The following is a 25,831-nucleotide window of genomic DNA, read 5'->3' as shown; positions in this document are numbered from 1 at the left end:
AGGAGGATCAAATATCACACCTGGGTATTGTGTTCAAAAAAACATTACGCAATACAGTTAAAGCAAATTGCGAGACCTTCCTAGCCACTATCACAAATGATCTCCAACCCTGGAAAAACATAGGCCTGTCGTGGGTGGGCAGAGTGCTAGCAATAAAAACAGTGATACTCCCGAAACTTTTATACATTTTTAGGGCTCTCCCTCTTTCCTTTCCAATAACATTCTTTAATAGCTGCAACAAAAAAATCTTCTCCTTTGTTTGGGGAGAGAAGAGAGCTAGAGTAGACAGAACAATTCTCTATAAACATAAATATAACGGAGGAATGGGGATTCCGAACATTCTAACTTACTACTTCGCCATTCTTATCAAACAAAGCCAATGTTGGATGGGTGAGAATGCAGAACCTTCTTGGATGATGCTGGAAAGAGACCATAGTTCCCCAAACCCACTTAAAAATCTTCTCCTCAATCATATATTCCATCTAAAAAGATATAGACTAAATCACCCTATTTTTCTGGCAATTACCCAGGCTTGGGATCATTTGGCCTCACCGAACAGAGCTGAGAAGCCAAAATTAAAAGAAAATTTCCCAATATCCCTGATCGCGTCTATTTACGGATTTACTGTGCCTGAAATATGGTCAAAAAATGGCATTCGAAAGTTGGGAGACGTTCTCGTAATGGATAAATTACTCAGTTTTTCCGAGATTAGAAACAAATTCAACCTACCCTTCTCAGACTTTATGCAATATTGCATAATCAAGGAGTATATACAAAAATTTGTCAGCTTGGTCCCTCCGAAAACAGAGGTGGTTCATCTTCTTCTAAACAGTCCAAACCATAAGATTTTCTGGAGCACTAAATTCCTTTGTAGCTCTTTCAATAAGGATGGCGACTTCACAAAAAACAAATATATGTTCAAGTGGGAGAAAGACTTCCAGTTTTGCGCAACAAAGGGTCAATGGGAAAGGGCAATAAGGGACTCGTACTCTTCCAACATATCAATACTACTTCACGAATCATTCTACAAAATTTTAACGAGATGGTACCTAACTCCCTCTAGAATATCACATTTCAAAACAGATTCATCCCCATTGTACTGGAGGGGGTGCGGGCTCAAGGGAGATTTGAAACATATTTTCTGGTCCTGCCCAGCTCTCACAGAATTATGGTATAAGATTTCCATATACATTGGTGAACTTCTTGACAAGAACTTTACACTTTCCCCTCAAACAGCTCTTTTTTCCTTGGACTTGGAAGAGGTACATTACTCAACTAAAAAAGTTATAATACACCTTTTACTGATAACTAAAAATATGATAGCCTCCTTCTGGAGAAGAACTGACATACCAAGATTCTCTGACATTGTGGATAGACTAAAGACACATAATTCCTTGGACCTAAAATTCTCAATAGCAAATGGATGCTTACATAAATATGACAATAAATGGAGCATATGGAACACTAAATACCAAGATTTAGTTTAGTTTAGTTAAGACTTTCTTGTTAAGAAGTTTTTTTTCTTACCTTTAAGCTAAAGGTAGCTTCCAGCTATTTTCGATGTACATGGTTTGAACATGGAAATTCAAAGAAGATTATCTCACTAAGACAGATAAATTTTTTTGTAGTAGATATACAAATATGTTCAGCTCTGTCTATGTTACTATCAAAACTCCTTTCTCTCCCTTCCCTACTCCTATCCCTTTCCTTCCCCCCCTTTCCCTACTTATCAAGGTGAATTATTACATAAACAAAGAGCATGTTTGTAAATTTTGTTAAAATACCTAATAAAAATATTTGAAAACAAAAGATTTCGAATGGAGTCAATCAGATCCACAGTCCATCTGATAGACAAGAATGCCCTGATGTGTACCCTGGACATGAAAAGTGCCTACTATCAGGTGCCAATTCACCCAACATCACAGAGATTCCTGGGGTTTGCAGTAAGATTTCAGAATCGGACCTGCCACTTTCAATTCCAGTGTCTTCCGTTTGGTCTGGCCTCGGTGCCTCGAGTCTTTACGAAGCTAATCGCGGAGGTGGTAGCATTCCTAAGAAATCAGGGAATAATCATCATTCCATATCTGGGCGACGTCCTCCTGGTGGCAAGATCAACAGAGGAACTGCGGTGACACAAGGAGAAGACAATAGAGGTTCTAGAGTTCCTGGGCTGGATCATAAACAAAGAAAAATCGGACTTGGTGCCAGAAAAAAGAAAAAATTTTTTGGGAGTACTACTGGACTCCAGAAGCAGAACTTCCTTCTTACCACCTGAGAAACAGACGAAGATACGAGACAGCATGAAGGAACTTCAAAGAGGCCACGTGTCCATCAGAGTTGCAATGCGCTGTCTGGGCCTCATGACATCCTGCATCTCTTGTGTCCGATGGGCACATTTCCATTCAAGAACCCTTCAAAAAGAGGTACTTGCCTTGCCACCTGGGATCATCACCAGGCCTCCCTAGACAGGAAGATATCCTTGTCTCCAGCAGTAAGAAGATCCCTGGGGTGGTGGATGCAGGAAGAAAACCTTGAGGAAGGGTGTCCCCTGGATCACCTCCCCATGCGTCGTAATCACCACAGACGCCAGCAAATGGGGCTGGGGGGCACATCAAGAAGGCAAAATTCTTCAGGGGGAATGGCTGGCAAGTCAAAGAAGATTTTTTCCTGGGCAGAGAAGACAGTTCTATCAGTAACAGCCGTCCACCTCGAAGGATCCCAAAATACAGTGGCCGATTATTTAAGGAGGCAGAAGATCTGTCCCACGGAGTGGGAGCTGAACACAGAGATCTTCCAGAACCTATGCCAGCGCTGGGGAAGACCGTACATAGACCTCTTCGCAACCAGGAAAAATGCCAAGACGTATAGGTTTTTTTTCTCTGAATCCGTTGGACAATCCAGAAGGGGTAGTCGCTCTAAGCCAGAAGTGGGGGCAGGCTCTCTCCTACGCATTTCCCCCGATAGCTCTCATTCCTGCCATCCTCAGGAAGATTCAGGAAGATCAGGCAAGAGTGCTACTGATAGCACCTTATTGGCCGAAAAGGAGCTGGTTTCCGCTCCTGGGGATTATGGCAGAGGATCGACCAGTCCTGCTTCCACAGAGGGAAGACATCATTCACCAAGGGACGGTCTTTCATCAAGACCCAGGAAGACTTCACCTGACAGCCTGGATCCTGAATGGCAGATCCTGCGGGCTCGAGGCCTATCAGACCAGGTCATATCGACTATTCAGGCCAGCAGAAAGCCCGTAACTTCAGCAATATACCACAAAATATGGAGAAGATTCTGTCTAGATTGTGGCAGGCCCGACTCAGCGTAAGGAAAACCAGACATCCCAAAAATACTAGATTTCCTTCAGGCAGGCTTTAATAAAGGACATAGGCCTAGCACGCTGAAGGTCCAGATCTCAGCACTAAGCTCCTTTCTCGAATACCCCTTGGCTTCCCATCCCTGGGTAATAAGATTTATCAGGGCAATTCAGAGGTTACGTCCCACAATCAGGAGATCAGTCCTCCCATGGGATCTTAGTCTTGCGGTCTCTTTGCTTTGATCCCTTTTTCCAGAGCCAGGAGATGCCCATTTCACATCAAACCATGAAGGTAGCATTCTTAGTGGCGATCACCACAGCGAAACGGATAAGCGAGATACAGGTGCTATCTAACCGAGATCCATATCTCCGAATCTGGGAGGATCGAATAATCATGAGACTAGACCCCACCTTTTTGCCCAAAGTTGCGTCAGTCCGTAACCTAAACCAGGAGATAATATCTTGCCTTCCTTTTGCGAGAACCCCTCAAATGATAAAGAAAGGGCCCTGCACGAATTAGACGTACGCCAGGCAGTTATTGATTACATCAAGGCCACGCAGGGTTGGAGACAGGACCATAACCTATTTTTACTCTTTGGGGGAAAAAATAAAGGGAGGAAGGCCTCAAAAGCCTCCATCTCGAGATGGATAACATCACTAATCAGTTTGGCCTATGTGTCTCAGGGGGTTCCCACCTCAGAAGGGTTGAAAGCCCGCTCAACATGAGCATTATCAGTTTCCTGGGCAGAAAGGGCAGGGGCTTCGGTAAAGCAAATCTGTAAGGCCGCAACCTGGTCCAGGTTGGACACATTCTGTAAACATTACAAATTGGATGTGTTGTCTAACCAGTAGACTGCTTTCAGGAGAATGGTCCTCCAAGCAGTCATCCCACCCTAAGGGGATACTTTGGTATTCTCCCTGGTGTTGTCAGGAGGGACGTCCTGGAAAATAGGCACTAGACCTACCGGTAATTATGTTTCCAGGAGTCCATCCTGACAGCACGGATAGTTCCCTTCCCGAATTAATTATGTCATATGTTGTAATATGATTCTGTAAATAAAGTGTTCAGTTGCATCATCCACGGTGTGGTACTTGGAAAAACACTGAGGGAATGTGGATGGACACTGTTTTTAACCTCTTGTGTGCTCTTCCTGTCCCTGCAAGGAGGCGAAGGACGTCCTCCCTGGTGCTGTCAGGATGGACTCCTGGAAACATAATTACCGGTAGGTCTAATACCTATTTTTCTTCTTCAGCTACTTTCCTTCCAAGAGATCAGGTTTTGCTGCAGAAAACAAACGCTGAAAAAACGCCACGTGTGAACTTACCCTTAATGAGTGAGGAAAAATCCTCACCAAAAACACACATTTTTCCGCTGCCGTTTTGCTTCCAAGAGATGCAGAAATGGTGCAGAAACGTCTGCACCAAATACTTAACGTGTGCACAGACCCTTAAACTCAGCAAATCCTTCTAGATTTTTGAGAACTTTAGGCTATGTGCACACGGTGCGTATTCTGCTTTGGAATTTTCTGCGCAGAATTTACTAAATCCGCAGGTCAAATGACCTGCATTTTTCCTGCATATTTAGTGCATTTTTTGTTTGGTTTTACTGCATGTTTTGTGCGGTTTTCCACCTGCGGATTTCTAGAATGGAGCAGGTGGGAAACTGCAGCAAAACCGCACAAAAGAAGTGACATGCTGCTTTTTTCATTCCGCACCAAATCTGCGCGGAAAAAACTCAGCATGTGCACTGCGGATTTTGTTTTACATAGAAAAGAATGCTACTGTACATCACATGCAGTTATGCTGCGAATCCCCAGGGCCAAATCCTCTGCGGATCCGCAGCAGAATCCGCACCGTGTGCACATAGCCTTAGACAATGGAAGGTCTAAACAAGAGGCTTAAAAGTAACAATCTGGATGGAAGCGAATTTGTAGCCGAAAATTCCTAACATTGGCGCACACATGGGGGATATCGTAGCAGAGCACAGCATTTAGGGGGGACGTTTTCCCACTGCACTCTAATACCGTCATGTCGTGAGAACGCTGTTTAGTATTTGGTGTCTGTGAGTATAGGATCCAGGCTTCTTATCTGCAGTAAATCCGCAGCCGGACGTAATGTGCTGCATCTCTTCCGTTTAGACATTTTCCAGCCATAATGATTTCTGCACAATTGTCCTGTTCATTTACAGAACTCCTCTGCTGTTTGATCTCGCCCGTCTCTCCACGGATTTAAAATGCAATCAACTCGCTGCCGCCTGCATCAATGATCTGAAGACCGCAGACATCGCTGTACGTTTCCAGGCCTTGTGTCTATCCCATGCTGTGAGCTGCTCTCTTGCTACGTCGTCCTGATTTATTGGGCTTTATTTGCAAAAATATATTAATGTCTGCAGTGATTATAAAGCTGGTGCACGGCTTGTGAGCCCGTGTACATGGCTGATGGTTGTGGATCCCAGTTGTGATGAGCGCGTATGCTTGTTGCTCGGGTGGTCTCCGAGTATTTGGAAGTGCTCGGAGATTTAATTTCTGTCACCGCAGCTGCATGATTTGCGGCTACTTGACAGCCTGAATACATGTGGGAATTCCCTAACAAACAGGTAATCCCCACATGTCTTCAGGCTGTCAAGTAGCTGAAAATTTTGCAGCTGCGGTGACAGAAACTAAATCTCCGAGCATGTCAAAATACTCAGAGACCAACCGAGCATGCTCGGGAAAACCCTAACAACAAGCATAGTCGCTCATCACTAGACCCCACCTCTATGCCTGCACTTATTTCTTGCATCTACCGTAATGAGGCAGCCAAATATACATTCTTGATTGAGGAGAGGACTGATGCCAATGACTGGACCTGACTCTTATAAGACCAAGTGAAAAGTGTAACTACCGCCTTGCTTACCCCGTCCACCAGGTCCTGTTCTCTGCTGTTGCAGTTGACGTCAACGGTAAGGTCATAACAACAAAAACATGACCGCTGCAGTCAGTCACAGGGCTCGTTGATGATATCTCTGTAGACAGAACAAGAATACTGAGCTTAGTGATTGGCTGCATCGGTCACGTCCTGTAGTCACGACTTCACCATTATAAGAGAAAGTGCAGTAGCAGATATGTAAGTATGTTAATTTTACAGCATCGAAAAATTACGGAGAACTCCTTTAAAGGCATTGTCTCATGAAGATCAGCCCTGTCAAGTGTCCTGTTTTTCTTTGTTTTACGTTTACCGAGTGTCCAAAATGTGAACAGGGCCCCACAAAAAAAAAAAGCGCAAGAGGAGAAAGGCTCAAAATAAAGTTTTCCCTATCCTCCAGACAAGAAGGCTACAGTAAGGGTCTGATCTTCCCATCATTGGGGACAGCTGTTTGAGACTTTCCTCCGCCGGTGCCAATAGCAGGAGTCGGGGTGATCACAATTTAAAGGGGTTGTCACACCAATGTATGTGATGTTTATACTTCTTTTTGTGCAATACCCAACCGGTAAGGACCTGTTAAGGTGACAGCTGCCGTTCTTCAGGCACAGTTGGCCTATTGGACCACACCGCCAACTTTTACACAATTAGAAATATTTGCTGGAATTTTGTTGCTTTCACCTCCTGTAAAAACAAGCATTTACCTCCGACCTTTGTAATGATGGGTTTTATGTTGTCTGTGTGACATGTCGGACATTGATCAGTGACTGTAAGACTATCCACAGGTTGGGTAACAGGTTGGGATAAGGATGAGCATGAAGAAGGCTCCTTTGCTGGCTGAGCACCGATCAGATATAATCACTGGTAAAATGCACAAAAGGCAGGATGAACATTTTTGCAGGGTATTGTTCGCTTGCCGGTTCCTCCAGACACTGACTTGCATACAGATGAGATCCGTGGAGCTGGGGAGATCTTTCTGGTAGACGCTCTGTGTGTTCTCCTGACCTGTGCGTCCACCGTTGATGTAGAAGTGTGATTCCCACAGAGCAGTAGGTCGGCCCTTCTCTACCGTACACCGATTCTTGTATTTCATATAAAAAATGGCATATGTAATAGATCTTTCGGGATAAGATTTTTTTTTTTTTTTAAGAAAAGCTCTACTTTATAAGTAAAAGCCAATACTTTGTGTTACGTATCTTGCACTGATCGGCAGTCACAAGATATCTTTCAGCATGTTTTCACCCAGAGCTGCATTCAGAATTCAGCAGCCTACACCCTGCAAACATTCAATCCTTTCTTAAAGGAACAGGATAGATTTATAAACATATGATTGCCAGGAGGCTCCACCTCTGAGAAGGAGTGGTCACAAATGCGCCGAACTGCTCCATTCAGAGCCTGACGGTAACACCCACACGCTTTACCTGGCACATAGACATTGATCAGCATTTAAAGGCGCATGGTCAACCGAAAGTTATCCTTAATATAGTCGTGCATTGATGAGAAATGGGGCCTTAGGACCCTCTTTTGTGGGCTCTTTAGCAGTCTCTTGATCATATTTTTATCATCTATCCTGCTGATGGGGGATACAGTAAATGTCCAGTGTGCACAGCCATGCTATTACATCTAGCAGATAATAGGTCGTCCCTCTATCACGGTTCCCTTTGCCATGTATGTACCGTGCCTTGCGAAAGTATTCGGCCCCCTGGAACTTTTCATCCTTTTCCCTTATATCATGCTTCAAACATAAAGATACCAAATGTAAATTTTGTGGTAAAGAATCAACAAGTGGGACACAATTGTGAAGATGAACGAAATTTATTGGTTATTTTAAATTTTTGTGGAAATTCAAAAACTGAAAAGTGGGCATGCAATATTATTCGGCCCTTTAACTTAATACTTTGTTGCGCCACCTTTTGCTGCGATTACAGCTGCAAGTCGCTTGGGGTATGTCTCTATCAGTTTTGTACTTTGAGAGACTGAAATTCTTGCCCATTCTTCCTTGGCAAACAGCTCGAGCTCAGTGAACAGCAGTTTTCAGCTCTTTCCACAGATTCTCGATTGGATTCAGGTCTGGACTTTGACTCGGCCATTCTAACACCTGGATACTTTTATTTGTGAATAGTGTTGAGCATTCCGATACCGCAAGTATCGGGTATCGGCCGATACTTGCTGTATCGGAATTCCGATACCGACTTCCGATATTTTTTCAATATCGGAATTCGGCATCGGAATCGGAAGTTCAGTTGATTGACGGCCTGACGTCATCATGATGCGCGGTGTGTGCGCATCATGATGCGCCGTCATTTCGGGCCTTCCGGGGGTCTCTGCCGGCCTGCCGGGGGGCTGTGCCGGCCTGCCGGGGGGCTGTGTGGACTGCCCGGGGTCTCTGCCGGCCTGCCGGGGGGCTGTGCCGGCCTGCCGGTGGTCTGTGCACCCTGTGGGGGTCTGTACCGGCCTGCCGGGGGGCTGTGCTGATGTCCGGGGGTCTGTGCAAGCATCGTCCGATGGGACTACAAGTCCCATCGGGCGATGCCTGCTACCATGACAGTGATTGACACATTAGCCAATGATGGGACAGTAGTAGTCCCATCATCCGGCTAATGTGTTAAATGTTAAAAAAAAAAAAAAAAAATACTACATACATACTACATGCATGCTACATACATACTACATGCTACATACATACCACATATATACTACATACATACTACATACATGCTACATACATACTACATGCATGCTACATACATACTACATGCTACATACATACTACATGCTACATACATACTACATGCTACATACATACTACATGCATGCTACATACATACTACATATATACTACATACATACTACATACATGCTACATACATGCTACATACATACTACATACATACTACATACATACTACATGCATGCTACATACATACTACATATATACTACATGCATGCTACATACATACTACATGCTACATACATACTACATATATACTACATACATACTACATACATGCTACATACATACTACATGCTACATACATACCACATACATACTACATACATACTACATGCTACATACATACTACATATATACTACATGCATGCTACATACATACTACATGCTACATACATACCACATACATACTACATACATGCTACATATATACTACATGCATGCTACATACATACTACATGCATGCTACATACATACTACATATATACTACATGCATGCTACATACATACATGCTACATGCATGCTACATACATACTACATACATACTACATGCTACATACATACCACATATATACTACATACATACAATACATTCATACAATACATACATAGACATACAGTACATATAACATAGAGTAACATACTTACCAATACTTGTCACATTGTTCCCCGAAGCCATTGTCTTTCCGGAATAAATATTAACATAACAAACCACAAAAATACTCACCCACGATCCGAAGCAGTCCACGAGTGTGTCCCACGACGATCTTGGGTAGAGAACGGCAGCATCAGATGATGCTGCCGTTCTCTACGGGCTGCAGGAATCCAATGACGGAAGGTAGGTATCCTTCCGCACTGTATTCCTCCGCCACTTAAAAAAAAAAAAGTCCCTAGTCTCACTTTATGCCATTGCTGCGTGGGAATTTCCCACACAGCAATGGCATAAAGTGAGACTAGGGACTTTTTTTTTTTTTAAGTGGCGGAGGAATACAGTGCGGAAGGATACCTACCTTCCGTCATTGGATTCCTGCAGCCCGTAGAGAACGGCAGCATCATCTGATGCTGCCGTTCTCTACCCAAGATCGTCGTGGGACACACTCGTGGACTGCTTCGGATCGTGGGTGAGTATTTTTGTGGTTTGTTATGTTAATATTTATTCCGGAAAGACAATGGCTTCGGGGAACAATGTGACAAGTATTGGTAAGTATGTTACTCTATGTTATATGTACTGTTTGTCTATGTATGTATTGTATGAATGTATTGTATGTATGTAGTATATATGTAGTATGTATGTAGCATGTAGTATGTATGTAGCATGCATGTAGTATATATGTAGTATGTATGTAGCATGTAGTATGTATGTAGCATGCATGTAGTATGTATGTAGCATGCATGTAGTATGTATGTAGCATGCATGTAGTATGTATATGGTATGTATGTAGCATGTAGTATGTATGTAGCATGCATGTAGTATATATGTGTTATGTATGTGGTATGTATGTAGCATGCATGTAGCATGCATGTAGTATGTATGTAGTATGTATGTAGTATGTATGTAGTATGTATGTAGCATGCATGTAGCATGCAGTATGTATGTAGCATGCATGTAGTATATATGTAGTATGTATGTAGCATGTAGTATGTAGCATGCATGTAGTATATATGTAGTATGTAGCATGTAGTATGTATGTAGCATGCATGTAGTATATATGTGTTATGTATGTAGCATGTAGCATGCATGTAGCATGCATGTAGTATGTATGTAGTATATATGTGGTATGTATGTAGCATGCATGTAGTATATATGTAGTATGTATGTTGCATGTAGTATGAATGTAGCATGTATGTAGTATGTAGTATGAATGTAGCATGTATGTAGTATGCATGTTGTATGTATGTAGCATGTAATTTTTTTTTTTTTATTTTTTTTTTACATTTAACACATTAGCCGGATGATGGGACTACTACTGTCCCATCATTGGCTAATGTGTCAATCACTGTCATGGTAGCAGGCATCGCCCGATGGGACTTGTAGTCCCATCGGACGATGCCTGCACAGACCCCCGGAGCCTGCACAGACCACCGGCAGGCCGGCACAGCCCCCCGGCAGGCCGGCACAGCCCCCCGGAGCCTGCACAGACCACCGGCAGGCCGGCACAGACCACCGGAGCCTGCACAGACCCCCTGGCAGGCCGGCACAGCCCCCCGAAAGGCCCGTACAGACCCCAGAGAGGCTGTACAAGGGCAGGAAAGGGTTTTTCTTATTCCGATACCGGAAGTCCCATAGACTTGAATGGGACTTCCGGTATCGGAATCGGCGATACCGATACTTTTTTTAAAGATCGGCCGATACCATCCGATACGATACTTTGAAGTATCGGACGGTATCGCTCAACTCTATTTGTGAACCATTCCATGTTCACATGCAGACTCCAACAGGTTTTCTTCAAGAATGATTCTGTATTTGGCTCCATCCATCTTCCCCTCAATTTTAACCATCTTCCCTGTCCCTACTAAAGAAAAGCAGGCCCAACCATGATGCTGCCACCACTGTTTGACAGTGGGGATGGTGTGTTCAGGGTGATGAGCTGTGTTGCCTTTACGCCAAACATATCGCTTTGCATTGTTGCAAAAAAGTTCGATTTTGGTTTCATCTGACCAGTGCACCTTCTTCCACATGTTTGGTGTATCTCCCAGGTGGCTTGTTGCAAACTTTAAACGACACTTTTTATAGATATCTTTGAGAAATGGCTTTCTTCTTGCCACTCTTTCATAAAGGCCAGATTTGTGCAGTGTACGACTGATTGTTGTCCTATGGACAGACTGTCTCACCTCAGCTGTAGATCTCTGCAGTTCATCCAGAGTGATCATGGGCCTCTTGGCTGCATCTCTGATCAGTCTTCTCCTTGTTTGAGATGAAAGTTTAGAGGGACGGCCGGGTCTTGGTAGATTTGCAGTGGTATGATACTCCTTCCATTTCAATATGATCGCTTGCACAGTGCTTCTTGGGATGTTTAAAGTTTGGGAAATCATTTTGTATCCATATCCGGCTTTAAACTTATCCACAACAGTATCACGGACCTGCCTGTTGTGTTCCTTGGTCTTCATGATGCTCTCTGTGCTTCAAACCGAATCCTGAGACTATCACAGAGCAGGTGGATTTATACGGAGACTTGATTACACACAGGTGGATTATATTTATCATCATTAGTCATTTAGGACAACATTGGATCATTCAGCGATCCACACTGAACTTCTCGAGTGAGTTTTCTGTACTGAAAGTAAAGGGGCTGAATAATATTGCACGCCCCACTTTTCAGTTTTTGAATTTCCACAAAAATTTAAAATAACCAATACATTTTGATCAACTTCACAATTGTGTCCCACTTGTTGTTGATTCTTCACCAAAAATTTACATTTGGTATCTTTATGTTTGAAGCATGATATGTGGGAAAAGGTTGAATAGTTCCAGGGGGGCGAATACTTTCGCAAGGCACTGTATTTTGGCTTTTGGGGCAGGAAGCCCACCACTATTCATTAAAATCAATGGGTGTCTTTTGAAAGAGGCTAGTGAGATTTTTGCTAAAAGCTAAGTAGGGCCCAAGACCTCCATCCATTGGCAATACATGTAGAATATGGCATGTAATGCGTAAAGAATAGCTGTTTTAATTTTTATTTTACATGAAAATAAGAAATAATATATCTTATCAGAGAAATCTGCATCGTTCTCTTCCTGGACTGATCTTTAACTATCAATTCAAGGGTAAAATGTGTATTCAGTGAAGTGAGATTACTGAGATAGGAGATGACAGTTGGTGCTTCTAAGAATTTATGAAGTGGGGGTGGAGCTAGAGGCCGACATTAAGCTGCAAGTTCTCCTAAAATGACAGTTTAAAGTGTAGCTGTCATTTCATGAGAACTTGCAGCAGAATGTCTGTGTCTGCCTCTAACCCCTCCCCTCTCCATAGACGTTAATGAACACCAACCATCATTTCTTATCTCAGTACTTGGAAAGGCTGCGTTCACTGAAGATCGATTTTACCTGTGAACTGAGAGTGATCAGTCCAGAGAAATAATTTCTCCTAAGATGTATTATAAAACTTCATGTTTTCATGTGTACTATTGATTTATGGAAATAAAAAATTAAAGCGATGGTTAAATCAGTCATACACCTGGTGGTTGTCAGCTGAACGATGCTTCAGCTGAGCGTTTGCCGACTTCCATGTCAGCCGACTCTGCCATAAAGAGGAGCGCTGTCCCAGCCAAGTGCTCCTGTGTTCTCTGTGAGAAAGCCGCTAATCTCAGCGACACACCAGTGCGATCGCCAGTCAAAAATCAGACATTCCTGGTAGACATCTCTGCTGACGATCAGTTGGCCAGCGTCCCCATACGCATCAGTCAGCCAAACATGGTGATAGTGGCGGTTTCCGACAACCTTAGTCTACCGTGTACACTTGGCGTTAACTCTTAGTTCCATTGCGGTGATGTTGCAGGGTACTGAACACTCGCTGCTGGGTTCCTCGGGAGATCACAACTGTTCACTGTTGAGTTGTTTTTGATTTGTTGTTCTTTATTAATGTTTATCTGTCTGCTTTGTTTTAGGATCCAAAAACCCTCATGACCCTAGAATGTCTTCAGAGTGACCTAGAAGTCCTTAATCTTGGCCAACAGGTTGATCGCTATACCAAAAGTGCTGTTGAGGTACACACTGGGGTCTTGCTGGGATCCTAATTGTATTGGGTTTTTCATTCTGATAAAGCAGAAAGCATTTTCCGCGCATCCTTTTTTGAGTGATTGCTCACGCTACAATATCTACAAGTGCAGACCGTAAAGTGGGAGCGTAAGACTGTGTGCACACGTTGCGGATTTTTCGCGGTTTTTCCCCTGCAGAAATGCTTAAAAAGCGCATACATCAAGCATCCTATTATTAGAATGCATTCCGCAATTTTTGTGCACATGATGTATTTTTTTCCGCGAAAAAAACGCAGCATGTTCTTTAATTTTGCAGAAAATCTGCGGATTTGCCACTATGTTCATTGTATTAGGATGCTCCGGAAAAAACGCGAAAAATCCGCAAAAAAACCACGCAAAAACCCGCAAAAAAAAAGCTGATTTCCTGAGAAGGAGTCAGATTTTTCTCAGGAAAATTCTGCTTACGTGTGCACATAGCCTAACATACACCTCCCCTAGGAATTAAAGATGTCCTGTCCACTCTCCAGATTTCTTGTCTATTTTAGTAAACAATTTCTCCAATTTGTCCCCATAAAATAACAATTCTGGGGCAATTTTCACTTGAAGGGAATCTGTCAACAGGTATTTGCTATTTAATCTAAAGACAGCAGGAAATAGAAGCTGAAACACAGAATTCAGGGATGTGTCAATTCTCAAAGTGTGTGCTGTTGTTTACAAACTGTGAAGAATTTATTGCTAAGATAGTAGCCTAGCCCGGAAACGCCTCCTCCTGTGATAAGCACCTCACTGTCTATTGACTTTGTGCACAGAGAGCCTGATATGGGTGGGGTCGGCTGTGGTGGGGGCCGGGGCAGCTTTGGTGTGGGCGGGGTCAACTGTGGTGTGGGCCGGAGCAGCTGTGGTGTGGGCGGGGTTAGCTTTCTCAGCTCTGCTTGATTCTAAATCTAAAAGCTCTGATTGTGTCAGAACGGCTGCACTCAGTAAACTAACTGATACATCGTTGGATTCAGCTTATTTTTGCCTACATCATGCTATATCATGCTTCTCTCAGATGAACTAGCAAAAAACATTCTGACAGATTCCCTTTAAGTCTGAATTGTGCGGTTCCTCTGTTATTTCTTCTAGAAATTATGAATAAATTGACAGGTTGATGTTACCAGTTGGGGATGGAGTCCTTTACTACTGCCCAATCAGTGCTGACAATGTGAGATTGTGTAAGGAAATGCCTTGCTAAGAAGTAGAATGGTAACAGGTGTCAAGAGGAATAATGGAGGAAGCACACAATGCAGAGTTAGAAGAAAAGATACTCCGGAATTATTTTTATAGAGAATGTGAAGTTATTTTATTTAGACATGTCAGGTGAGACGGCAGATTTTCTTTAAGGGTGTATTCACATGGGGTGGATTTTTTTTCGCCACCAGATTTCGCTTTGAATCTCCTTCAAAGTTTTATATGCAGACTTTACCCGATACATTGCAACCTAATTTGTCATGCTGCAAAATCCAAAATTTGCACCACAAATCAATTCCTGTGCTGATTTTTTACTGCAACATATTGATTTTCCTCCCGGATGGAATATCTGCACTATATCTATCCCACATGAGCATACAATTGTACCATGGATGTTCTTCAAATCATGTTTAAAAAGAATATTACATCTTCTAACTTCTATCAATACCCGGCACTCGGGACCGGAGTGTGTGGTTGCATGTATATTCCTATGCAGCCGAACACTCCGGACCCGAGCGCCGGCGGCAGTTCTGGGTATTGATGTGAGAGACTCTCACAAGTTTTTCGCATCGCTTTCGCAAGTGTGACCCCGGCCTATCAGTATGTCTTTAGAGTGTGGGAGGAAACCAAAGAACACGGAGGAAATCCACACAAATACGGGGGGGGGGGGGGGAACATACAAATTCCTTACAGATTTTGCCCATGATGGGACTTAAACCAAACAATAACTACAGAAAAACTATAGATCTTCTGTATGAGACGCGCACCTCAAAAATTGCACTGACACGCTTTGCTATTGCATTCTTAGGCCTGTTTCACACATCTGTTTGTCACCATCAGTCAAAATCTGCCGTTTTGCAAAAAAAGAAAAATGGCGGATCCGTTTTTTTCCCCATTGACTTGCATTATCGGCGGATTTTGACTGACGGTCGTCCATTGCATCCGAATTTCTGCGGATCCGCCAAAATTTTGGCGTCCGCTGACATCTCCGGACAGACAATGCAACATTTTTTTTGTAGCCATGTCCCGGCTCTCCTCTCGTCCCGCCTGACGATGTCCCGGCTCTCCTCTCGCGATATCCCGTTTCTCGTCCCGCGATATCGGCGGTATTTTTTTTTTTTCAGCGCGGCTCCTTTAACTTTCCCGGATCTGCGGATCCTGGCGCACCAACGGTCCGGTGGCTCCCGTTGGTATTTCGACGCCTACGGATCCGTTCTCCACCATTTTGGCGGATTACAACTGAGAAGAAAAACGTAAGTGTGAAACAGGCTGTAGAGTCCCAAATATTCCTGCATTCTCCTAGGAATGAGCAGATGTATGGTTTTCCTATCTTACTGGTCCTTTGGGCAAATGCGGGTTGTCTACATACGGTAATTTAAAACCTTACCTCTGATTCCAAAATCACTGAATTCTTTCAACAAAGCAAAATGTGGTCATGAAAATATAGGCGAACAGACATTGCAGGTACTATAGTCACCCATGTAATGTATGTGTGCTTTTATACAGGCCCAGCTACGCGTAATAAACAGGCTGGAGACGACACTGCAGAACGCCATCCGTCTCGGGGAACCTGACACCATCCAGGATGTGTGCGCGACATTGTGGAACCTGGGCCTGCCCTTACTACAGCACAACCTGCGCAAACACCTAAAGAAGCCGTTACTTTCTATAGCCGGTGCCCTAGAAAACATAGAAAGGCAAGTGGTCTAATGTTTAACCAGTCCAATTCCAAGTCATTTTACTCCCAGGCACCTTTTTTTTTTTTCCTTTTTTTAGTTTTTTGTACTTTTGTACATAAAGCTCTGGGTTTTTTTTTTCTGTCATCACTCAAAGATTTTTGCTTCTCTTTTTTCTTGATACTTGGGGCTTAATTTTTTTGTCATTTTTATATTAATCTCTTTAATTTTACCTTTGTCTGGTGAAAATGTAAATTAAAAAAAGGAAATATTATACTTTTCACCTTTTTTTAAAGAAAAAAAAATATATATATATTATTTAATTACTCAAAGTGTCACTTAATTTACTTTGTATGTGTTTTTTCATTTCCACTATAATTATTTTTTATGTATGATATATAATTATTTTAGTTTTGTCTTTTATTAAAGAATTATTACTATTTGTTCAAATTACTATTACTGTTTGTAACTATTATTGTTATTAATATTATTACTATTTTAAAATTATTATTATTACAATTTTTTATTATATATATATATATATTTTTTTTTTTTTATTTCACACATTTTGCGCACATAAGATCATACATGACGTTTAGCGGACATTTGGAAATTAATTTATATATTATATATATATATATATATATACTATATATATATATATATATATATATATATATATATATATATATATATACACCTTTATTATATGGTTATTTTGAAACGCACCATAAGTGACCTTACTATATGAAATAAATTAAAAAAAAATAAAAGCAAAGCAAAAATAATGGAATGGAAATATATATATTATTGTTGATTCCCGTGTTACTGAGGATAGCATATTAGCCCCAGTTACAGGGATGTTAATTTTCTTGGATGCACAGGTAGGTCTGCTAAAACCCAGCAGCTCCTCTCCATTCCTGGCACCCAGTGATCACTTGTTTACTGAAACGGGAGATGGAACAACTATAACTGCTTCCTGAACATAGAGGGGATGAATCAGAAACAATCAGTGATGAGATCCAAGAAAAGATGCTAGAGAATTATTCATAAACTAGATGGAGGCCCGATGCTATCGCATAGGGAAGGCGGTAATGTCACGATGGGGGCAGGCTTTGCAACATTGAGAATCCCCCCCCTTGTGCTCACCCACCTATCCGCTCTCTCTTTCCCCATGTGCTGACTTCTCCCATCTGTGCTCTCTTACCTGTCTACCCCATGTCTGCTGTCTCTCTCCTTCCTGTGCTGTATTCTCCCCTCATGTGCTGTCCTGTTTGAGCCGTCTCCCCCCTGTGCTCTGTGTCTCTCACCTCTGTGTCTGACTGTGTACAGAACATACCACAGCTCCTGGGCAGGGGAGGAAGCAAAAGGCAATACTGACATTACAGCAGAAGATCGCAGAGGATACGTTTTGTGAGGTAAAATATTGTTTAAAAACAGTCAGTGAAATATTTTACCTCACAAAATGAATCTTCTGTGATCCCCTTTTGTAATGTCAGTATTGTCTTTTGCTTCCTCCCCTGCCCAGGAGATGAGGTATGCTTCGTACACGGTCAGACACAGAAATTTTTTAAAATGAACTTTTGTTCATGGGAAAACCCCTTTAATGTGACCGGCTTCCTCTGCCTGTAGACACGTCGCGCATCTGCTGCCGTGATCAGCCGAATGATTCACTGTTCCTCCTGTACAAAGATGATGGCGGTCAGTGAATCATTCGGCTGATCCCGGCAGCGGCGTGTTCGCAACGGTGTTCTGCTGGTGGTTCTGCGCAAGAGGCTGCGTACAGCGTGTGCAGTGTGTGTCTGTGTGTGTGTGGTGCGTGCGGCATATACAGTGTATGTTTGTGTGTGTGGTGCATACGGCGTATACATTGTGTGTGGTGCGACGGTGTTCGCCGGTGGTACCGCGCAAGAGGCTGGTACCACCAGCAGTTTCCATATTGAGACACCCATCACTTGGGTGTCACAATATGGTGGTCGGTGAACTTCCGCCTTTTGGAATTCTGGGATCCGGAAACATCTGGACAGGATGTGAAGACATTACAAGGTAAGTATATATTAGATACACTTATGTACTAATACAGACTTGTCAGAAGAGGTAGCCGGTCCTCTTTAAGGGAAACTTTTTGGCTTTAAAAAGTGCTTATACGTCAGGCAATGCTTTTTTTTACATCACTGCTAACAGTCCAGTGTGATGATGTCCTGTTCTCCTAGATTGGTTGAAGAATAGTGAATAACAATGGATGGGATCTATTCCCTTATGGGGATTAGAAATACTGATTATATACTGCCCGACGCTGCACATCTATATCATGTTGTCTTTACTCTTCAGTTTAATGACCGTAATGCGCTGCCAGATTCATTTGGAAATTGCTCAGATTGAAGAAGATGATGATCGAATTGAGGTTGCAATTAAACACCTTGATAAAGCATTGGCTCTAGATGGCAATGGGCAGTATCAAACCCACCTGAGAGGCTACCTCCATCGTCTCCAGCTGCGAACTGCGCTGTACACAAAGCCAGAACGTGCAGAAGATCAGGCCGCAATGATCATCGAGCAGGTAATGTTCTGTGCGCAATTCATGCCGGATCCATCATCCAGCAGCATCTTACATATTACAGCTAGTACAAGTGTAATAAAAATATCTCAGGTTCAAGTCCACTGTGGGAACTGGGCAGCGTGACTCAGGCTTTGGCTGCGTTATTGGAGCCTATGTACTTAGCCGGCCGAGGACCAAGCTTCTTGGATGTCTAGTCTGAGGCAGGTTCTCCCCACCCCACTCTTCTAGACTGACAGGCTTTTCCCTATATGTGTCTATAAGAAGACCTCTGTCAGTCTTGGAGAGCAGGGTGCTAAGAAGGAACCCGGGATCGGCCTCTTGGACTTGTCATCCTAGAAGTATGGTCCCTGACTGGTTTTTTAAAATATATCTTCAAAGGCCACGCTATTTCATACGCAATAAAGCAGCCAGTGTCTGATTATTACTGTTCGTCTTTTTGGGGCAGCATAAATCAGTTGTCACATTTCCCTTTAAGCGTTTTCCACACTTAGAATATATATATACAGTCATGGCCAAAAGTGTTGGCACTCATGAGATTGTTACAGAAAATGAAGTATTTCTCCCAGAAAATTATTGCAATTGCACATGTTTTGTTATACACATTTATTTCCTTTGTGTGTATTGGAACAACACAAGAAACAGAAAAAAAGGCAAATTAAACATCATTTTGCACAAAACCGACAAAATAGGCCAGAGAAAGTTGTTAGCACATTTCCAAAATTGTGGTTCTCAAGTCCCCAGACAGTTCTCTTCTCCTCTTTCTGTTCTCCATGCTTAGTGTGGCACACACAGACACACAATATAAAGATTGAGTCAACTTCTCCCCTTTTTATCTGTTTTCAGGTGTGATTTTCATATTTCCATAACCTGTTACTTGCCACAGGCAAGTTTGAACAAGCATCACATGCTTGAAACAAAGTTGTTTACCCACATTTTTGGAAAGGTGTCAATAATTTTGTCCAGCTCATTTTTTTGTGTGTTTTTACAATACACACAAAAGAGACAAATATCTGTACAACAAAACGTGTAATTGCTTTAATTTTCTGAGAGAACTACTTAATTTTCTGGAACAATTTCAAAGGTGCCAACACTTTCGGCCATGACTTTATGTTATTGAATGATTCGGGTTATACCCTCCGGCCAAACACCTTTTAGCCTGTAGTTGTGTTATGTCTTTGGTGAGCTGGAATCATTTTTCCTGACAGTTCTGCAGATGGCAGTGACACAAAAGTAAAACCTTGACTTCTCTTGGGAGTTGTAGTTCATTGGCCTCTGGCATGTTTTTCTCCATGAGATGTAATTCTTCATTGTTTTTTTTTTATTATAGGCAAAACAAAGCAATGCAAAGGACTCCGTGCAGAAGAAGCGGCCACTGCTTGTCAATGCGGGCCTCTGCTTGGCTCCTGATGTTTTTCAAATGGTGCTTGATAGCGAGAATGAAGCTAAAGGTAACCAATCCTGTCATCCCTAATTATAATAATTAATATCAGAGCTGTAATAAAACAAGAATGCAGATCAGCAATTTGTGCTCAGTTTTTGAAAGGTGTCTACTTTATTTACAGAAAGTGACTCAGTGCACTTGTGCTCTCCTTCATAGTCTTCCATGTAGGGCCACGCCATATTGTAGATTTATGCTGATGCCACAACTCTTCCCAATGTAGAGCCACGCCATATTGTAGATTTGTGTCTGGTACCGTAACTCTTCCCCATGTAGAACCAAGCCTTATTGTAGATTTGTATCTGATACCCTAACTCTTCCCAATTTAGAACCACGCCTTTTTGTAGATTTGTGTCTGATGCCACAACTCTACCCCATGTAGAACCACGCCATATTGTAGACTTGTGTCTGATGCATCAGCTCTTCCCCATGTAGAACCACGCCATATTGTAGACTTGTGTCTGATGCCACAACTCTTCCCCATGTAGAGCCATGCCATATTGTAGATTTATGTCTGATGCCACAACTCTTCCACATGTAGAACCACGCCATATTGTAGACTTGTGTCTGATACCGCAACTCTTCCCCATATAGAGCAATGCCATATTGTAGATTTATTCTGATACCTCAACTCTTCCCCATGTAGAGCCACGCCATATTGTAGATTTGTGTCTGATGCCACAGCTCTTCCCCATGTAGAACCACACCATATTGTAGACTTGTGTCTGATGCCACAATTCTCCAATGTAGAACCACGCCATATTGTAGACTTGTGTCTGATACCCTAACTCTTCCCCATGTAGAGCCACGCCATATTGTAGACTTGTGTCTGATGCCACAACTCTTCCCCATATAGAACCACGCCATATTGTAGACTTGTGTCTGATACCACAACTCTTCCCCATGGAGAACCACACCATATTGTAGACCTGTGTCTGATGCCACAATTCTCCAATGTAGAACCATGCCATATTGTAGACTTGTGTCTGATACCCTAACTCTTCCCCATGTAGAGCCACGCCATATTGTAGATTTGTGTCTGATACCGTAAATCTTCCCCATGTAGAACCACGCCTTATTGTAGATTTGTGTCTGATACCGTAAATCTTCCCCATATAGAGCCACTCCATATTGTAGATTTATTCTGATACCTCATCTCTTCCCCATGTAGAGCCACGCCATATTGTAGATTTGTGTCTGATGCCACAACTCTTCCCCATGTAGAACCACGCCATATTGTAGACTTGTGTCTGATGCCACAAATCTTCTCCAATGTAGAACCACGCCATATTGTAGACTTGTGTCTGATACCCTAACTCTTCCCCATGCAGAGCCACGCCATATTGTAGACTGGTGTCTGATGCCACAACTCTTCCCCATATAGAACCACGCCATATTGTAGACTTGTGTCTGATACCACAACTCTTCCCCATGTAGAACCACGCCATATTGTAGATTTGTGTCTGATGCCACAACTCTTCCCCATATAGAGCCACGCCATATTGTAGATTTGTGTCTGATACTGTAAATCTTCCCCATGTAGAACCACGCCTTATTGTAGATTTGTGTCTGATACCGTAAATCTTCCCCATATAGAGCCACGCCATATTGTAGATTTGTGTCTGATACCGTAAATCTTCCCCATGTAGAACCACGCCATATTGTAGATTTGTGTCTGATACCGTAAATCTTCCCCATGTAGAGCCACGCCATATTGAAGATTAATGTCTGATACCACAACTCTTCCCCATGTAGAACCACGCCATATTGTAGACTTGTGTCTGATGCCACAACTCTTCTCCAATGTAGAACCACGCCATATTGTAGATTTATGCTTATACCCTAACTCTTCCCTATGTAGAGCCATGCCATATTGTAGATTTGTGTCTGATACCGTAAATCTTCCCCATGTAGGATCACGTCTTATGGTAGATTTGTGTCTGATACCCTAACTCTTCCCAATTTAGAACCACGCCATATTGTAGACTTGTGTCTGATACCCTAACACTTCCCCAGGTAGAGCCACGCGATATTGAAGATTAGTGTCTGATACCACAACTCTTTCCCATGTAGAACCACGCCATATTGTAGACTTGTGTCTGATGCCACAACTCTTCCCCAATGTAGAACCACGCCATATTGTAGATTTATGCTGATACCCTAACTCTTCCCTATGTAGAGCCATGCCATATTGTAGACTTGTGTCTGATACCCTAACTCTTCCCCATGTAGAGCCACGCCATATTGTAGACTTGTGTCTGATGCCACAACTCTTCCCCATATAGAACCACGCCATATTGTAGACTTGTGTCTGATACCACAACTCTTCCCCATGGAGAACCACACCATATTGTAGACTTGTGTCTGATGCCACAATTCTCCAATGTAGAACCACGCCATATTGTAGACTTGTGTCTGATACCCTAACTCTTCCCCATGTAGAGCCACGCCATATTGTAGATTTGTGTCTGATGCCACAACTCTTCCCCATGTAGAGCCACGCCATATTGTAGATTTGTGTCTGATACCGTAAATCTTCCCCATGTAGAACCACGCCTTATTGTAGATTTGTGTCTGATACCGTAAATCTTCCCCATATAGAGCCACTCCATATTGTAGATTTATTCTGATACCTCATCTCTTCCCCATGTAGAGCCACGCCATATTGTAGATTTGTGTCTGATGCCACAACTCTTCCCCATGTAGAACCACGCCATATTGTAGACTTGTGTCTGATACCCTAACTCTTCCCCATGCAGAGCCACGCCATATTGTAGACTTGTGTCTGATGCCACAACTCTTCCCCATATAGAACCACGCCATATTGTAGACTTGTGTCTGATACCACAACTCTTCCCCATGTAGAACCACGCCATATTGTAGATTTGTGTCTGATGCCACAACTCTTCCCCATATAGAGCCACGCCATATTGTAGATTTGTGTCTGATACCGTAAATCTTCCCCATGTAGAACCACGCCTTATTGTAGATTTGTGTCTGATACCGTAAATCTTCCCCATATAGAGCCACGCCATATTGTAGATTTGTGTCTGATACCGTAAATCTTCCCCATGTAGAACCACGCCATATTGTAGATTTGTGTCTGATACCGTAAATCTTCCCCATGTAGAGCCACGCCATATTGAAGATTAATGTCTGATACCACAACTCTTCTCCAATGTAGAACCACGCCATATTGTAGATTTATGCTTATACCCTAACTCTTCCCTATGTAGAGCCATGCCATATTGTAGATTTGTGTCTGATACCGTAAATCTTCCCCATGTAGAATCACGTCTTATGGTAGATTTGTGTCTGATACCCTAACTCTTCCCAATTTAGAACCACGCCATATTGTAGACTTGTGTCTGATACCCTAACTCTTCCCGAGGTAGAGCCACGCGATATTGAAGATTAATGTCTGATACCACAACTCTTTCCCATGTAGAACCACGCCATATTGTAGACTTGTGTCTGATGCCACAACTCTTCTCCAATGTAGAACCACGCCATATTGTAGATTTATGCTGATACCCTAACTCTTCCCTATGTAGAGCCATGCCATATTGTAGACTTGTGTCTGATACCACAAATCTTCCCCATGTAGAGCCACGCCATATTGTAGATTTATGCTGATACCTCAACTCTTCCCCATGTAGAGCCACGCCATATTGTAGATTTATGCTGATACCACAACTCTTCCCCATGTGAACCACGCATTATTGTAGAGTTGTGTCTGATGCCCTAACTCTTCCCCATGTAGGGCCACACCATATTGTAGATTTGTGTCTGATGCCACAACTCTTGCCCATGTAGAACCTCGCAATATTGTAGAGTTGTGTCTGATGCCCTAACTCTTCCATATGTAGGGCCACACCATATTGTAGACTTGTGTCTGATACCACAACTCTTCCCCATGTGAACCACGCATTATTGTAGAGTTGTGTCTGATGCCCTAACTCTTCCCCATGTAGGGCCACGCCATATTGTAGATTTGTGTCTGATACCGTAAATCTTCCCCATGTAGAATCACGTCTTATGGTAGATTTGTGTCTGATACCCTAACTCTTCCCAATTTAGAACCACGCCATATTGTAGACTTGTGTCTGATACCCTAACTCTTCCCCAGGTAGAGCCACGCGATATTGAAGATTAATGTCTGATACCACAACTCTTTCCCATGTAGAACCACGCCATATTGTAGACTTGTGTCTGATACCACAACTCTTCTCCAATGTAGAACCACGCCATATTGTAGATTTATGCTGATACCCTAACTCTTCCCTATGTAGAGCCACGCCATATTGTAGACTTGTGTCTGATGCCCTAACTCTTCCCCATGTAGGGCCACGCCATATTGTAGATTTGTGTCTGATGCCACAATGCTTCCCCATGTAGAACCACGCTTTATTGTAGAGTTGTGTCTGATACCCTTATTCTTCCCCATGTAGAACCGTGCCATATTGTAAATTTGTCTGATAACGTAACTCTCCTCCATGTAGAGCCACGCCTTATTGTATATTTGTGTCCGATACCACAACTCATATCGATGTAGAACCACGCCGTGTATATTTCTTTCTGATACCACAACTCCTCCCCTGTCAAGTGGAAAGTGCAGTATCAGACACAACCTGCAAACAATGGGTAGTCGGCTTCTGAAATAAACTTTATTCTTCTAATCCTAAATCCCCTCAATCCCTTTATTACGTGTCTTTATTATGCATCAGTTTTATAAGCTAAACCTACTGATCAGCGTGGATTCTACTCCTAGCTTTTATCTTACAAATGATTAGAATACTGCCTTGTGAAAATGGCCTAAAGACCTATTTTATTGATGACCTATACCATGGTTCGTACCGATGTCTGTGATCTTTGGTGGTCGAAGGTTTTAGCAGGAAACACAAGACGAGCAATGCAAGTCATAAAGCGAAAACAACCATTAAACTTGGATAATAGAAAGACGCAAAGCTTCTAAAAGAAATCTACTTTACAAATATCCTATTGTATGTCTAGATAAAGATGGCTGCACAAAGGCTTTGAATTGGTTATACCAAGAAAATAAAAGTTATCCCCTATAACCAGTGCCCAGAATGGACCCTGACGGAGCGGAGGTTGACCATGGAATCCTCCACTCCATTTATTCCCTATGGGACGGCCTCAGTTAGCCAATAGACAATGTAGACAATAGGGAACACTCATACTTTTAAACTGCACACATTACTCCCCCTTGACGGGACGGCATGAGAAAAGTTTTGCAATAAGTTGTGTACAACCAGGTTGTATTCTGCAAGTGTC

At 42.6% G+C, this 25,831-nt stretch overlaps 1 protein-coding gene across 1 annotated transcript in view; it reads left to right on the top strand.

Annotated features, from left to right (window-relative positions):
- CFAP46 (cilia and flagella associated protein 46) overlaps positions 1–25,831 on the top strand; it is a 257,741-nt gene that overhangs the window by 42,544 nt on the left and 189,366 nt on the right. Inside the window, exons 10-14 of the mRNA XM_073546509.1 lie at positions 5,496–5,595; positions 13,543–13,641; positions 16,369–16,559; positions 18,870–19,098; positions 20,426–20,546. Of these exons, the coding sequence (XP_073402610.1) occupies positions 5,496–5,595; positions 13,543–13,641; positions 16,369–16,559; positions 18,870–19,098; positions 20,426–20,546 (740 nt within the window). The remainder of the gene's footprint in view (positions 1–5,495; positions 5,596–13,542; positions 13,642–16,368; positions 16,560–18,869; positions 19,099–20,425; positions 20,547–25,831) is intronic.

This window comes from Dendrobates tinctorius, unplaced genomic scaffold, assembly GCF_039654945.1.
Source record: "Dendrobates tinctorius isolate UK_male_01 unplaced genomic scaffold, ASM3965494v1 ptg000147l, whole genome shotgun sequence".
Classification (NCBI taxonomy): Eukaryota; Metazoa; Chordata; class Amphibia; order Anura; family Dendrobatidae; genus Dendrobates; species Dendrobates tinctorius.
The sequence above is the reverse complement of the archived record's forward strand: the minus strand, read 5'-3'. Positions and strand labels throughout refer to the sequence as shown.